This window comes from Scyliorhinus torazame, chromosome 1, assembly GCF_047496885.1.
Source record: "Scyliorhinus torazame isolate Kashiwa2021f chromosome 1, sScyTor2.1, whole genome shotgun sequence".
NCBI lineage: Eukaryota > Metazoa > Chordata > Chondrichthyes > Carcharhiniformes > Scyliorhinidae > Scyliorhinus > Scyliorhinus torazame.
Window position 1 is genome coordinate 324,430,199 of NC_092707.1, and position 17,128 is coordinate 324,447,326.

General features: G+C 45.5%; 1 protein-coding gene across 3 annotated transcripts in view; it reads left to right on the forward strand.

The window, feature by feature from the left end:
- The window catches only part of fshr (follicle stimulating hormone receptor), a 279,828-nt gene that overhangs the window by 220,911 nt on the left and 41,789 nt on the right, over positions 1–17,128 (forward strand). For all 3 annotated transcript variants that reach the window (XM_072508204.1, XM_072508211.1, XM_072508221.1), the window contains 2 exons: positions 10,751–10,822; positions 15,629–15,706. In XM_072508204.1, the coding sequence (XP_072364305.1) occupies positions 10,751–10,822; positions 15,629–15,706 (150 nt within the window). The remainder of the gene's footprint in view (positions 1–10,750; positions 10,823–15,628; positions 15,707–17,128) is intronic.

Here is a 17,128-nt window from a genome sequence, read left to right on the forward strand (position 1 = left end):
CCTAAAATGGAGATGTCATTACTGCCATCTGAGATAGATGCATTGATTACCTCGATTCTTCTGTTTTCTGATCTTTGATCACCCGGACATCGATGGAAATGAACCCCTTTGCGACTGCTGAAAGCAATAGGCTTGTATGTTAGGATCTGGATGGCATTCTGGGTGCAACTGACAACACCACAGACTCAGGGGATTGTGTTACGACACCATGGGCTAATGCGCGGTCAATTCCAGCCCCACTTGGCCCGGAGTCACAACACAACTGAACTTAACAAATAATCATTAGAAAATACTTGTTTTGGTCTATGGCGACAGTCACCAGGTTTGTAAATTTAAACACAATTGATTTTTATTAGTAACAATAACTAAATATGCAGCAAATGCAACTGGTTAACTATTATCTAATTCTTAACCCCACCTCTTTAACTTGCCCCACCCTCTACACACACACACACACACACAGGTCAGACAAACAAACAGAAGGTAAAGAAGGGGTGTAAACATAATGATGAAAATAAAAGGATAAGCCTTCGTTTCAGACCTTCCAGTACATCTTTCTTCAATCTAGGCCTTCATTCTCTAATGGTTTTCACTGACGATTCATCCAAGTCTCAGAGAGAGAGAGAGAGAGAGAGAGCAGAAGAGAGAGAGAGAGAAATGGGAAATAAGGGAATCAACAGGAAGGGCCCTTACAATTGAGTGATGTGGAATAATTACCCGTGTCTTTCAATTTGTTTCTAGTTTTCCACAGGATCAATATCGAAGGTCTTGGCAAAGAAAGCATCAACAAGTTACTTGATGCATCTGTGCACATGTGGATTGAATGATGGTGTTGGTACTACTATTGTTACTTGAAAGGAAGTTGAAACGCAACGGTGACGATACAGCAATCACGTTGCGGCAGGGACAGATCCAGGCGTGCCGAATGAATTCCCGGAGAGCCCCAAATCAGGTTCTGCGCCAGGCCGATCTCCCGACTCGCTCCATCCGGTGCAATCTGGATCACGCCCTCGCTGGATGAAAGGACCGGAGAATCACGAGGGCCAGGGGAATATGGTACCCGGCTAGTTAATAGGATGCAAATGGATTCTAATGACTCATTTGCATCCTCTTCCTGGCGCAAGGTGCGAACCTCGATCCCGACGCCAGCAGGGGACCAGAACATCGGAGCGTTGATCCCGTTTTCTGCCGATGCTGGATTCCCCACCTGCCCACCGCCAGTAGCCGAGTTCCTGATGTGGTGGAAAATCCAGCCGAGTATTTCAATTTTCACAGAAGCACGCAGACCCCAAACTGTGTCAATACCTCATCCAAACAAATGAAACATCTGCACAGAGGGATCCCTTTTACTAAAATGGCAGACATTAAATTATCTGTATAAAGTCAGAATCAGTGGCCATGAGTTCATACACAGTCACTGAATTATGTCTTAAGCTTATCCCCTGCCTCCTGATAATGCTCACCCTCCGTAATTGGATGGGTATTGAGGAAGGGACTAATGGTCCCCACAAAATGCTGACACACATCACACTCCAACCTCCAGGAGGGCTGGGACCCAAAATTGGTCTTGACGAAAAGGTTAAAACAACTTTTAGGTTTGGTGGGTGGGTAATCTGCCCCCTGTAAAATCCACCCCATTGTGGTCAATAAAAGCAAAACATCGCAGCTGCTGGATATCTGAAATTAAGACAGAAAATGTAGGATAAACGCAGCAGTTCTGGCAACATCTGTGGAAAGAGGAACAGAGTTATGACTCTTCTTCAGTATGGAGTTGAAACATTAATTCTGGGCACAATTCTCCCAGAAAATGACTTGGGCCCGATCTAACCAACAGAATCCCATAGTGAGTGCGTTTAGCCATGTGTTTCCCAAGCTTTGAGAAACACAATGCTATCTCATGCGACTCTGGTTGGATACGGGACCTCAGCAGGAAACGCACGGCTGAGGTCACACATACTCCCATTTCCTGCACTGAAGAGCCCCGCTCGCCAGAACTCCTCAGTGCAGAGAGAGACTGGGATGCTGTTTTAACTCTCGACCCCCCGATGCGACCCACAAACCCCCCAAAGCCCCAACTCACCTATGTGGAGTCCTCGGCCCCCTTCGCACCCCACCACACATGCGCATGGCACTCCCAGGCCCGATCCTCATCAGTAAAAAAGTGCCAGCTTGGCACCCTGACAGTACTCCCCCCTTCATACTCCCCTTCACCTCCCCACCTTTCAGACACCGCCATCACCCCCCTTTCATGGGCATGGCCCCCTCAGGCCATTCCCTCCCGCCCTCCATTGTGTGACCTTCACATCATGGGCGGGATTCTCCCCTACCCGGCGGGAAGGGGGGTCCCGTCGGGAGGGAGTGGCGTGACCCACTCCAGCGTCGGGCCGCCCAAGGTGCAGTTTCTCCGCAACTTCGGGGGCCAAGACCTCACCTTGAGGGGCTAGGCCCGCGCCGGAGTGGTTGGCGCGCCGCCGGCCGATGGGAAAGGCCTTTGGCGCCACGCCAGTCGGGGCTGAAGGGACTCCGCTGGTCGGCGGAAGTCCACCTATGTGCGGGAGCGTCAGCGGCTGCTGACGTCTTCCCCGCACATGTGCAGGGGGGGTCACTTCCGCATCGGCCATCGTGGAGGCTATGGCCAAAGCGGAAGGAAAAGAGTGCCCCCACGGCACAGGCCCGCCCGCGGATCGGTGGGCCCCGATCGCGGGCCAGGCCACCATGAGGGCACGCCCCCCGGGGCCAGATCGCCCGTGCCTCCCCAGGACCCCGGAGTCCGCCCGCGCCGCTAGTCCCGCCAGTAAGGTAGGTGGTTAGATTTACGCCGGCGGGACTGGCATGACAGCAGCTGGACTTCGGCCCATCGCGGGCCGGAGAATCGCCGGGGGGGGGGCCCACCGACCGGCGCGGCGCGATTCCTGCCCCCGCCGAATTTTCGGTGCCGGAGAATTCGGCGGCCGGCGGGGGCGGGATTCACGCCGCCCCCCCGGCGATTCTCCGACCCAGCGGGGGGTCGGAAAATCCCGCCCCATGTCTCCATTTTTGGAGACCACTACAATTTTGTGCCGGCGTGAGGCAGGCCTATGTGGCCGGTGACTACCAGGAGCCTGTAGACTGCAGCCTCAAAATCGCTGTGCATATTTAAATGAGCCTGTGATTATCTGGATTATGCCCAGCGAGCATGTGATCCAGGTCGTGCCAGGTGCCACGGGTTAGGTGCATTAGTGTGTGGCTCGACGACCGGCGCAAAACCCGTTTTTTGCCTCTCCTGCTATGCACCCGGCATAACGGGATTGGCACCATGTGCAATGCAGTGGGAAAGTCCCGCCTCTGTTTCACTCTCCACAGATTCTGCCAGACCTGCTGAGTTTTCCATTATGGTTAATTCTGGGCACGACACATCAAGAGTGCTGCTATAGGCATCAAAAGGGATTCAGATATGTTTACGATGACATTACCAGTGATGAAGGACTTAAATTATGACGTAGAAAAGTTAAGTGTGTTCTTGAAACACAGAAGTTTAAAAGGCAACTTAATAGAATTTTTATATATTTATTAATAAATCACCTAATTACCTCGGAATTGCTGGTGATGTGCTCAGCAGAAGGAAAGATTTTGAAAGTAAGAAAACTTGTTTGTTTATGTACGGTTTAGGGTTTGTTGTTTTGATGACACCAAGGGCACAGGCACATGGCAAAGAAACAAACATTTTGGAATTTCATCCTTGTGCCAGACCTGCACCTACACCAGATTTTTCACCACTTATTCTGCATCGGCAGAAGAGCCTTGCAATGTACAAACATTTTTTAAAATAAATTTAGAGTACCCAATTATTTTTGTCCAATTAAGGGGCAATTTAGCATGGCCAATCCACCTGACCTGCACATCTTTGGGATGTGGGGATAAACCCAAACAGACACGGGAAGAATGTGCAAAGTCCACACAGACAGTGACCCGGGGCCTGGATCGAACCCGGGTCCTCAGCGCCACAAGCAGCAGTGCTAACCACGGCACCACTGTGCCGCCCTTGGAGCACAAACACCATTAAAACATTTGTGAGAATTATTATGCTGACGTATCCAGGATGCTTCAAAAACTGGCACTTTCACCAGGGGCACCAAAAGAGAGCTGGAGTGGACAGCCCTAGCACCAGTACAACCCACTGGAACTATTTAAAGATAGCCTCATTGTCCCACTGTTTTTTTGCGGTGACGTGTGGGTATTGGAATTTCAATGGAGAGGAGCAGACGCTTGGAGATTTCTGGAACTCCATAACTTCCAATACCCACAGAATCCATAACTTCCAATAACCAACAGAATCCCATAGCAAGTGCGTTTAGCCATGTGTTTCCCAAGCGAAGTTTAATAAAATAATGCAGGATCTGGCCAAGCTATATTGGAAAAAGTTACTTGTGGGGAAATCTACAGATGAGTAGTGGGGCGTGTTCTAAAAGGAAATGGGGAGGATGGAGTCCCAACATGTCCCCTCTCAGGTAACAGGAAGGAGTAACAAGCCCAGAGAACCATGGATGACTGGAGACATTCAGGATACAATGGAAGGAAAGCTTTTAGCAAGGACAAGGGGAAATAAATCAACGGGGGCATTAATGGTGTACAGAAAGTGCAGGATGGAGCTTAAGGAAGCAATTAGGAGAGCAAAGGGGGGATATGAGAAAGCTCTGGCTGGTAAAAGAAAGGAAAATCCCAAGATATTCTATAAGTATAACAATGGCAAGAGTAGGGCCCATTAGGGACCAAGGGGGAAATCTGTGGGTGAAGCCAGAGGACATTGGTAGGGTGTTGAACGAATACTTCATATCTATCTTCACCCAAGAGAATGAGGAGGTAGACATGGAACTCAGGGATAGAGACTGTGAGGTTCTTGAGCAAATTGTCATAGGGAGTGACAAGATATTGGAGGTGTTGGCAGGCGTAAAAGTGGACAAATCTCCAGGCCCGGATGAATTTTGTCCCAGGATAATGTGGCAGGTGAGGGAGGAGATTGCAGGGGCTCTGACCCAAATGTTTAATTCCTCTGTCCATGGGGGAGGTGCCGGAGGAATTTGTTACCACAGACTGCCAGCCAAAGAGCCCCCACACCAGGAATGACCCCCAACTTGGGTAGCACAGTAGTTAGCACTGTTGCTTCACAGCGCCAGGGTCCCAGGTTCGATTCCCTGCTTGGGTCACTGTCTGTGCGGTGTCGGTACATTCTCCCCGTATCTGCGTGGGTTTCTCCGGGAGCTCCGGTTTCCTCCCACAAGTCCTGAAAGACGTGCTTGTTAGGTGAATTGGACATTCTGTTATTCTCCCTCAGTGTACCCGAACAGGTGCCGGAATATGGCGACCAGGGGCTTTTCACAGTAACTTCATTGCAGTGTTAATGTAAGCCTACTTGTGACAATAATAAAGATTATTGATTATTGAACATGGTCCCCCTCTAGCTCAGCACAAGCTCACCCACCCACCCCCAGCCACACCTCCCATGAAGGACCCCCTTCAGCACCCCAGAGGCAATTGTAGGGAGAGTGCTCACCCACTTGCACCCCTTGAAGTGGAAGATGTCAGTTTGGCACTGCCATGCGATGGACATGAAGAAGGGAATCAGCGAGGAGGCGAGGGGTTCTAGAGGGGGGGGGGTTGCGGGGGGGGGCTCCAGGGAGTGACGGGGGTATCAGAGGGGGGCTGAAGAGGGAGGGCCTTTCCAGCGATTAGGGTGGTGGGGTGCCTTACCAGTGATCCGAGGGGGTAGGGGGGCTGCAGCAGTATTCTGACATTGGGGTGACTTTTGAAAATGGTGCCCCGATCTCTGAGGAGCGGGACCTGTCAGAGAGATGAGGCCCCACCCCTCTTAGGTCCAGCAAAAAACCTTGATCCTCTTTAAAAATTTGAATCTTCAATGATTAAAACCCGAAGGAATGGGACTCCGCATTTGTAATTGTTACATTTAAATTATAGGGAGATAGATTGGCATTAATTAACAATTTTCACATTTTCAAATTGTACAGTCTGGAATGGGCAACTTAACTTTCCATAGTGAGTTTGTATGTATCACTGCACAAATACAGTAACATCAAGACATTCAATGCATTTCAGTGGTAAGTTCCATGGTTAAATGTCATCTAATTATCCATGCAATAGTATAATTTTACAACCCACTCATGTTTGAGGTACATTAGCTTTCCAGAATTTTATTCAAGGTGCAGATGTCAGGATCGGGACCTTGAGGGGTACATGAAAAAGTGCAGTAAAACCAAGGTTCTGACAAATCTAACTCTGTGCACCCAGTCAGATACTGGTTTAGGTGCCTTCTGCGAACACGCATCTGATTTAAGACCTGCGGTACTTAGCCCAGCAGGAATCTTGACACAGCCACACAAACTGAAGTGTTTTGGAGAGAAACTAGTATGTTCAAACAAACAATCAGACAAGATGGTACACAAAGCCAAGCTTCTGAAGAATCCCTGATGAGCCACAAATGAGAGATGATTTAAAATGTAAGTTTGAACCTCCCTGTTCAGAGCACATTGTAACGTGTAGTGAATGATTTTAAAGAGGATTTAACCCAATCTGTACAATAAAGACTGGGTACAAGGGCAGTTACATTTTTCCTTATTATTCACCCACTAGACATCCACCAAGAACTCACCGTCCTAAATTTATACCTATTCAACTCAGCAAGCAACAAGGGCACTGGCCAAAACTAAGCACTTCTAATATATATAAATCCCTGTGGTGTTATTGGAATTTTAACTGGTGGGGTGAGTGAGGAAGCTATTATAGCTTTCCCTCCAGGGAAAATTAGTAATTTATTTAACTTTTGGCCGAGCGGAGCAGGGAGGCTTCTCTGGACCTCACATGGAAAGCTTAGTTATTCCCTGCCAAAGGGCACCCGTTCCAAAAACAAGCCCCTTGCATGACAATTTCGAAAGCCGATCCTACCACCTATAGATGTTGGCCAGCAGCCTCTGGGTTGTACAGTTTTCAACCCCCCACTCCCCCCCTCCTTCATTCTGGGTGAGGTACCATCTGGCTAGATTTAAATGAAGTCAGTTAGATATAACTGCCACGGGCAGGTGAGAACTTAGTTCTGGAGCAGAATATCCGTAAACCTACTGGGAGGTCTCTAAATTGGAACTTTGAGTCACTGAAAGAAGAAGCTTAAACCTGCAGGACAAAATGACCCAGAGGCACCAAATGGTGGAATTGTGAAGATGCTTGGAAAGCCTTTTTGCTTGGATACGTAAGCCCAAAGAATGGTCAAGTGGGAACCTGAAGATTATAAATCTGTACTGGCATGTTAAACTCAATGATTCCTTTCAAGCATCAATGGAGACATTTCTGGATTGAAATTAGGCAGCACAATTTCTGCTGAAAGTCTTCATTTTGAAATCACCAATATAATTATTCAGAAACCGTTATTGTAAGAAAGGGGAATTTCCTAAATACACTTCATGTGTGGAGAACATGTGGTAGAAGTAGCACAAACTATTCTACAAGACAAAGATTCTTGTGAAAGACTAACAAAATGACAGGGAATATGGGAAAATACTTTAAAAGAGAACTTAGATCAATACCTTATGACTGGACAAAGTAGATGGATTGCACAAGGCAAACCTTTGAATTTGATCAAGGCAAAAAATAATTCTAAGCTGGAGGTCTATAACAGGAACTTTAATCTGATGGATAATGTATGAAGAATATGTTTTCTCTCAAATGTTCCTGCTACTAGAGAAAGCATATGGTACCAAATTTTGCTTCCAAGGAATATAGGATCCTGAGACGGTTGAACATTTAAAGACTAAAATAAAAACAGAAAATGCTCCAAGTATTCAGCAGACCAGGCAGCATCTTTAGAGAAAGAAGCATAGTTAACATTTCAGATTGATTAACTTCCATCAAAAGTCTAACCTTGATCAACCATCTGGATGGCTGACTGGTGCCAACTGGTTACAAGCAAACAAGCTTTCAGCAACTGGGAAGAAGATGGCATCCAAAGAAGACAAAAACAGAAGAGAATTGATGCAGGGGATCTTAAGGAAAAAACAAGCAGAGAACAATTCAGTAGTCAGAGATGTCCGCTTGGGGAATTAATTCAGTCCACACAGAATGAAAAATGTTCAACTCTCACAACTGCTAAGAAAAGCTTTTCTCGGCCATCAATTCAACGAGATGCAGTCTGGAATAGAAAAATGAGTCTGACCATGAATTTTTTGCACCCATCAGCTTTCTCTGGATTCATCTTGAAATGATGGGAAGAAGTTTTTGGGTGAAAATTATGAATATCAAAGTAAAATAAACTTATCTAGAATCAGAAAATGAAAATGATGTGGGATCATACTGATAATGATTATATTAATTATTACATTTCAAGTGGTGCATTTATAAATTGGATCAATTGTTTTCAGTTATATCTTTACTTTTCCTAATTTAAACATGCATTTGAGAAAATGTTTGTTTCAATAGATATTTACTATTTAGTTATATAAAACATTGTTTCCTGTTACATCACTCTGAGTCCTCAAACAACATTCAGCAAAATCACTCCTTTCCCAAAATTACACCGTGTCACACAGGTTGTTGTCACAAAAACTTTTCATTACATTTTGTGGCAATCTGTTGAATTACATGAATTGTATTGTCACCATCAAAATAAGCATATAAAGAGCAGCAGATTTCACCCAGTTTCCAGGCAGCAGTAGAAGGCACTCCAGTTGATCCTCATCACTAATATAGTATCCGGACAGACGAGTGACCACCAGCCGGTTTGACGAATGAACGGTTTATTAAAGTGATAAACTATATACAGAGAATGAGATAAAAGCTACCTTGATCCAAGACTCCAAACTCCTAATTAACAGGGGAACCAGAACTCGGCCCCCAGAGTTCATGCACTCTAGCCCTATTGGCCAATCAGGTCACATGACCTTCCAGGAACCTGCCCCTTAAAGGGGCACAATACCGCAGTTACCTTTTTTGTATAATGGGTGCAATTCAGCCACCGTGTTGCCGGGCTCAACTGGTAAATCCTGGGAGAGCCCGAAATTGGGCTTCGTGCCAGGTGCTGGGCCGATCGCGAGTCACCCGACTCGCTACACCCGGTGCGATCGGGATCATGCCCTCCCTGGGTTGCCACTGCCAAGGGTTGGGGCCCTGGGCGGCCATGCCATGAAAGGCGGTTGAGGGAGGTTTGCGGGGGCTGCAGAAAGATTGGGTGGGTGAAGGGGGGGTTCCTGAAAAAAGGTCCTGAAAAGGGGAGGGTGTAGAGATCAGGGTAGCCCTTCAAAATAGTACCCAGTCTGAGAAGAACCGGTCATGCTGGTGAGTTCAGCTCCCCAGTGGCGGACAAATTTCAAAGTGTGGCCTCGACTGGGGAGAAACTCCCAAGGCTCAAAAGAATGGCTTCGTGCCGTTAAATAGCATTTTCCATCTTGGCATTGCAGCCATCACGAAACACCCCGCCAAGCGCACATGAAACAACACTTTCACATTTTTCCAGTGACTTGAACCCAATGTGTGCAGAAGTATAAGAATATGGAATTCAACTAATATGAAGTGGTGTTGAAAATTCATGGGATGAGATCTGCTGATAATGTTTGGATTCACCAAACAATGTTTTCTGGTGTGTGTCACAGATTGTGGGGTGAATGGGAGGGCATATATACATGGAGATGTCTAATGTAAGAACCACAGAAAGAGCATTGTCTATACAAGACTGTCTCATGCTGTCAGCCTGCTTATCAATAGGACAGGTCCAGGCCCACATTAGCCCCTAATATAAACTTAATCTCATTGAATATGGCAGCATTCCTGTACTAAACCAGGTTCTGAATGCTTTTGTAGAGACATTTGCCTTGTCAGGTTGGGATTGTTATATTACTGAAATGTAATATAAATATTACTCATTTGTCTTGCCGAGTTGTATTTAACTTGACGATAAACATTCAAAGTCTTCCAGTTGATGACAAATTATTTATTGAGTAATAAAATAATATGCTTGTGAGTTCTTTCACTTTCATACTTTGGCTCGTAATATAATTAACTAAGATTATATTAAACTATCAATTATGATAATGCACTACACTTGGATCTGTCTTTACTATAGCTGCATTACACATACACTAATCTACAGAGAGAGCGGAAAACTCCTTATATAGGCCATGTTAGTGTTGCCATCTAGTGATGATCTGTCTGTACTGACTGCACATTAACTAATCACGTATTAACATATACAGAGATCACTACAGGGCTAGGTCCCACTCTTTACAAGGTAACCTAGAAATTCCCAGATACAGAAGGTGGATTGTTGTCATCCTCTACTAGGTTCCACCTGCGTCCTGCTGGAGTAACTGAGGGAGGTTGATGGAAGTTCTGCAAATATTTAGGGCCATATGATTGAAACACATGAGTAGGTTCATTAATCTACTGACTGGTGAGCTAGCACAAATGTCCTTTAGAATTTGTCTACATTTTAAATGTTAATGTTATGATCCAGATATGCAACAATCTGCAAAAGACTAATGTGCCACCATGTTAACTAAACTGTCACCTTGTACTCAATTAGCTGTACTTAGCTAACTACAGTTCAGAATCAGCACATAATCACACACAATTCCCTCCCCAAAACTCCAATGAAAGGCACAAGGTTTGTATGAAATAATTCATGATGCATTTTGTTGTTAGTAAGTCATAAACATTTTGCTCTGCAATGCATGCTTGACTACCATATTTCAAATGTGTTTCTTGATCTCCACAGGACTATTACAAACACTGGAATAAGGTTCTTCCCAGATATCACAAATATACATTCTGAAGACTTTTTGCTTCTGTAAGTACTTTGAACTGAGTCTGATACATAAGAGTGATTAAATTAGGGATCTTTTCAATAGCTTGAAAGCTGTTGCTTCCTTGGTTGATTTTCTGTTCTAATTTTTCTAGTTCTGATACTGATCATTTACAAATAAATCAATGCATGTTTTATTAGCTCTATCTGGTGGGTGCTAATTCCAGACAAGTTCCCAACCCTTTAAGAATCTTTTTCTAAAAATATGATTTGTAGCTGAATTTCAGTGTGATATAGGTTAGTGTTGTCTACAGGAGTTGTTATCCTGAAATAGGGAGCCGTGAGTCTCAACTGATATGGAACATCTAATAACAGCAACTGTCCAACTGGATTTTCAAGCATTCACCACAATAGGCACCAAAGGCGGGATTCTCCGTTGGCTGACACCAAAATCGGGAAACGCGGTTGGGCGGAGAATCGGTTCCGGCGCCAAAATTGTGGCGGGCGATGATTTGACGCCAAATCGCAATTCTCTGTCACCTCGATAGGGGCGTCAATCAGCTCCAGAACGCACGTACAGTTAACACCGTTTGCATATCATTAGCGGGTCTGACTCGGTATTCTCCGGGGCGTCCGCAATCCTCCACCTCCGATGGGCCGAGTTCCCGATGGCGCAGTTCACTTGAGCTTTTAAAAATCGTGGAACCCGCGTCGTGACTGCTGAGGGCTATGTAAAGTGTCCAACATCATCATAGTTTGCTGACAGTTGTGCCGCTGGCCGGGGAACTTCTGCCAGGGACGGGGGGTGGAAAGGGAATGACTGGGAGGTGGGCTGAGGGCCGGGGTGGACAGCCCGGAACACCATTGCCACCACCGGAAAGATGTCGTATCGGTGTCCCCCCAGGCCACCCCGCTAGGTGCCCTCTAGCCCCAGCTGACCCATCAGCTGTCTAGGCGCGAGCCAGTGCAACCAGTGCCATCTTGTTGGCTGGGAAGTGTGTGTGTGGGAATTGTAATGTGTATTTGCGGCTGCAGCTTGTCAGCCTCCCGAGTGTGAATCATGGACCCGGTGAATCCTGCACCATTTTTATTGGAATCGATTGTGTTCCACTTGGCGCAGGTGCTAGCCCCTCCACAGTCGCTAAACCGGTCCAGGTTCAGCGCCAGTTTTGCTGTCGTGAAAGTCCGAGAATCCTGCCCCGCCGTCAATCCTTAGTCTCAGGAAAGGGGAATCCAGCCCCAAATGAAATGAAATGAAAATCGCGTATTGTCACAAGTAGGCTTCAAATGAAGTTACTCCACATTCCGGCGCCTGTTCGGGGAGGCTGGTACGGGAATTGAACCATGCTGCTGGCCTGCCTTGGTCTGCTTTCAAAGCCAGCGATTTAGCCCAGTGTGCTAAACCAGCCCCTCTATAATAATAATCGCTTATTGTCACAAGTAGGCTTCAATGAAGTTACTGTGAAAAGCCTCTAGTCGCCACATTCCGGCGCCTGTTCAGGGAGGCTGGAACGGGAATTGAACCCGCGCTGCTGGTCTTGTTCTGCATTACAAGCCAGCTGTCTTAGCCCACTGTGCTAATGCTTGCAAAGCATCTATATTTGGCACACAGCTCAAAATGATATTAATTTCCATTCTAACTATCCAAACAAGTTTGAAATCTTTCAATATTGTTTGCTGTCTTATACTTTAATATTTATTGTTTTAAATTATGCATACGGTGAGATATTTACATGATCAATGTCCAAGGTCATTTTTGGGAAAATAGCTTTTATCTGTGACTGTGCCATCATCCCAGAGGCTGCTTTCCCTTTTAGGAGATAGAGCTGGATAGTGGTGATGTAACCTGAGGGTTACCACTCTTCAGATGAGGGACAAAGTTGAGACTTTGTACCTTGTACCTTTCAACCTGTACAAGAACTGAACCCGTGCTGTTGGCATCGCATCACATCACGAACCAGCCTTCCAGCCAACTGAGCTAACTGACCTCCCCATGAACAGATACTTATTTTGCGGAGTGTAAACTGACATTGCAGGTCATCTGAACAGTATAGAATCGAACCTGTTTTTTAAACTCATCCATCTTCAATTCTATTTTTCACATATATATCACAGCCTTCACATGCTTGATAGGAGCTGATTTTGCTGCTCCTGGCCCAGGGGCTATTGGATTTACTGGGTGCAGTGAATACTGGAAACGTGGGAGGAGAGAAAGGCCATCAGATTGCCGACCCATTCAATTAAACAAGGCCTCCATTATCTTGTATATCTAGTGTGCTGACAGTTGTGCTGCTGGCCTGGGGGAGGGCTTCTGCCAGGGCCTGGGGGAGTAGCAGAGAGTGGCCAGGAGATGGGCTGTGGGGTTGGGGTGGACTGGCACGGAACACCATTGCCACAGCTGCGGGAGCCATGCAGCTGCGCACACCGCTAACAGCCCACTGTGAGCTTAGGGCCACCAGTCGTATAGGTGTCCCTCCCAGGCAACCCCCCTGCTTGCCATCTGGCCCCAGTCGACCTATCAGCTGTATGGGCACGCTCCAGCACAACCAGTGCCATCTAGTTGGCTGGGATGAGTGTGTGGGTATTATAATGTGTATTCACAATTGTAATTTGTATATCCACAAATTCTGTGTTGGCATCAACACTTAGTCTCAAAAACAGAGAATCCCGTCACCTTGGCTTTGGCACAATTTAACAAGCAGGCTCAACAACAGAGAGTGTCCCATCATTTCTCTCAATTCCTCCACAAGGAAGGAGGGAAGATCCTTGCCAGGCCCCTTTCTTAATGCTGCAATGTTGTCTCTTATCTCTCGACTCATTGAGTATTACCAGTTCTTTTTGTTTTTGCTTAAGATTTCCAGCATTTGTGGTTCCTTGCTTTCTGTTTATTCAAATAGTCAGAGAATTCAACACTTAGCTCATTAGTAACATGCAAAACTGTCTTTGAGATAATATACCTCCTAGAAATGACATCATTTTATTTGTTTGTTCTGAAGAGTACAAATCAAGTATTAGTCAGTATTGGAACCTGAAGAAACAACTGGAATATTGTGAAGAAATTATGTCTCATCAATAATTGCATAAGTTTTGGTTTGGATCAAACCCTCATTAATCACTTGCCCATGTGCACATACAATTTTAAACCTCATAATAAAGAGACAGGTTGACATACATTGCATTGAATTCAAATTAATGTTCAACACAACTTGGCAAAAATGACACTTAAAAACCCAAGGATTGGGAGCAGGAATAGACCACAACAGCCCTTTGACCTTTTCCTGCCATTCAGTACGATCACATCTGATTCTCTGCCTCAACTACACCTTCCCACCTGCTCCCCATATCCCTTGAAAGCACAGCAGATCAAAACACCGTCCATTCCAGCCTTCAAAACACTCAGTGATGGAACATTTACAACCCTCTGAGGTAGAGAATTCCCAATATTCACAACCCTCAATCAATCCCTTATCCTGAGTCCCTGCCCATATTCTAGCTTATCCAAGAGGAGAAAATAAATGACCTCTGAGTCTGCGATGTCAAGTCTTTCAAAGGGCTCTCTGTTTCAATAAGATGACCTCTCCTTCTAAATTCAGAGTATGCAACCAATTTACTCAGCCTCCTATCCCAAGGCTCAATCTAGTGAACCTTTGCTATGCCATTTCTAAGGCTTGTAGATCCTTCCTTGGGTATAGAACCCAAAACATCACACAGGAGCCCAGGTGTGGTCTCAACAAAATCCCATATACAGTTGTAACAACATTTGTTCTTGTACTCCAGCTCCTTTGCATAAAGGCCAACATGCTATTTTCCGAGCTAATTGCTTGCTGTACCTCCATGCTAATGGCCTGTACGAGCACACCTAAATCTCTCTGAACATCAACATTTAAACGTTTCACACCTTTAAAAAAAAAATCTGTCGTTCTATTTTTACAACCAACGTTAAGAAACGTGTACTTTCCCATATTATACTTAATTTCCCAACATTTTACCCATTCATTAAACATGTCTACACCTCCGTGCAACTTGTTTTTATCTTTCTCACAGCTTACATTCACACCTATCTTTGTATCATTTGCAAACTTGGATACATTACTCTCGTTCTCTTCATCTCGAAGGACAAGGGCAGCAGATACACGGGAACACCACCACCTGGAAGTTCTCCTCAAGTCACTCACCATCCTGACTTGGAAATATATTGCTGTTCCTTCACTGTCACTGGGTCAAAATTCAGGAGGCCCGTCCCTCATAGCACAGTGGGTGTACCTACGCCACATGGACTGCAGTGGTTCAAGAAGGCAGCTCACCACCGCCTTCTCAAGGGCAATTAGGAATGGGAAATCGATGCTGGCCCAGCCAACAAAGCCCTTATCCTATAAAAATTAATTTAAACAAAAATCATGCTGACTCGAAATATTGGGTGGGATTTTCCACGTCCGCCAGCAACACGTTTTGCGGCAGTGGAGGTGGCCCATGATTGGAACAGATCCCGCCGCTGTCAATGGGGTTTCCTGTTCGATAAACCTCCCACCACTGGAAACCCATGGTGGGGGTTCACGTTGGCAAGACCGAAGGATCCCACCGGCAAGAACAGCCAGAAAATTCCGACCCTTCACTCTATTTTCTCTCTCCACAGATGCTGTCAGACCTGCCAAGATTTTCTAGCATTTTCTGTTTTTGTTCCCTTTTGTAAAACCATTACAATTCTGTCTGATCATACTGTGATATTCTAAGTGCATTGTTAAGACTGCCTTAATAATAGATTCCAGTGTTTTTCCTGACAATTGATGTTGGACTAACTGACCTGTTTTCTCTCCCTCGTGTCTTGACTCAAATACTGTCTGCTTCCTTTAGTGAATTTCGAGACAACATAAACATGCAAGTTATACCATCTTATTCTTTCCAGGGATTAAGCACTGGAACATTAAATATGTAAGTACATATCTACCATTAGACCATCAGACACTGATAATGAAGTCTCTAGCATAGCAACACGATAGCGCTCAAAAGTGAAACTACACTTGGTAGGGTTGTGAAACTGAGATGGTAATACTGAATAAAGCAGTGTTCAACAATGTTAACAATAGCTTCTTGCATTATTGTTGGAGGATGCCCAAATTGACATCTTGGTGAAAGTGTGCAAATTAATCTTTGTTCCTGGCAATGGAGTCAGTGCCGTTTCCGGTGCATTTCGAAATGAGAAGTTAAATTGGAAATTAATTTCTGTCCAGTATGCCTGGTAGTTTAAAGATCAGTGATCTAGGGGGACAATCGCGTTTGAACTGAGATTCATGGTTCTTTTCCCTGATTACGCAGGTTTTGCTGGTGCTTAGACTGCTAAATAATTCAGGACTGCTGCTATGAAGCATCAAGGTGCTCAGTTGGGGAGGCTGTGGTGTAGTGGTATTGTCGCTGGACTGGTAATCAGGAGACCTGGGTTTGAATCCAACCAAGGCAGATGGTGGAATCAATCCCCAGCCTCCGTATTTTCTGCAATAGCCTACCGTGGGGAACCTTATCAAACGCTTTACTGAAATCCATATACACCACATCAACTGCTCTACCCTCGTCTACCTGTTCAGTCACGTTCTCAAAGAACTCGATAAGGTTTGTGATGCATGACCTACCCTTCACAAAGCCATGCTGACTATCCCTGATCATATTATTCCTATCTAGATGATTATAAATCTTGTCTCTTATAATCCCCTCCAAGACTTTACCCACTACAGACGTGAGGCTCACCGGTCTATAGTTGCCGGGATTGTCTCTGCTCCCCTTTTTGAACAAAGGGTCCACATTTGCTATCCTCCAGTCCTCTAGCATTATTCCTGTAGCCAATGATGACATAAAAATCAAAGCCAAAGGTCCAGCAATCTCTTCCCTGGCCTCTCAGAGAATCCTAGGATAAATCCCATCAGGACCCGGGGACTTATCTATTTTCAGCCTGTCCAGAATTGCCAACACCTCTTCCCTACGTACCTCAATGCCATCTATTCTATTAGCCTGGGGCTCAGCATTCTCCTCCACAACATTATCTTTTTCCTGAGTGAATACTGACGAAAAATATTCATTTAGTATCTCGCCTATCTCTTCAGACTCCACACACAACTTCCCATCCCTGTCCTTGACTGGTCCTACTCTTTGCCTAGTCATTCGCTTATTCCTGACATACCTATAGAAAGCTTTTGGATTTTCCTTGATCCTACCTGCCAAATACTTCTCATGTCCCCTCCTTGCTCGTCTTAGCTCTCTCTTTAGATCCTTCCTCGCTACCTTGTAACTATCCATCGCCCCAACTGAAGCTTCACACCTCATCTTCACATAGGTCTCCTTCTTCCTCTTAACAAGAGATTC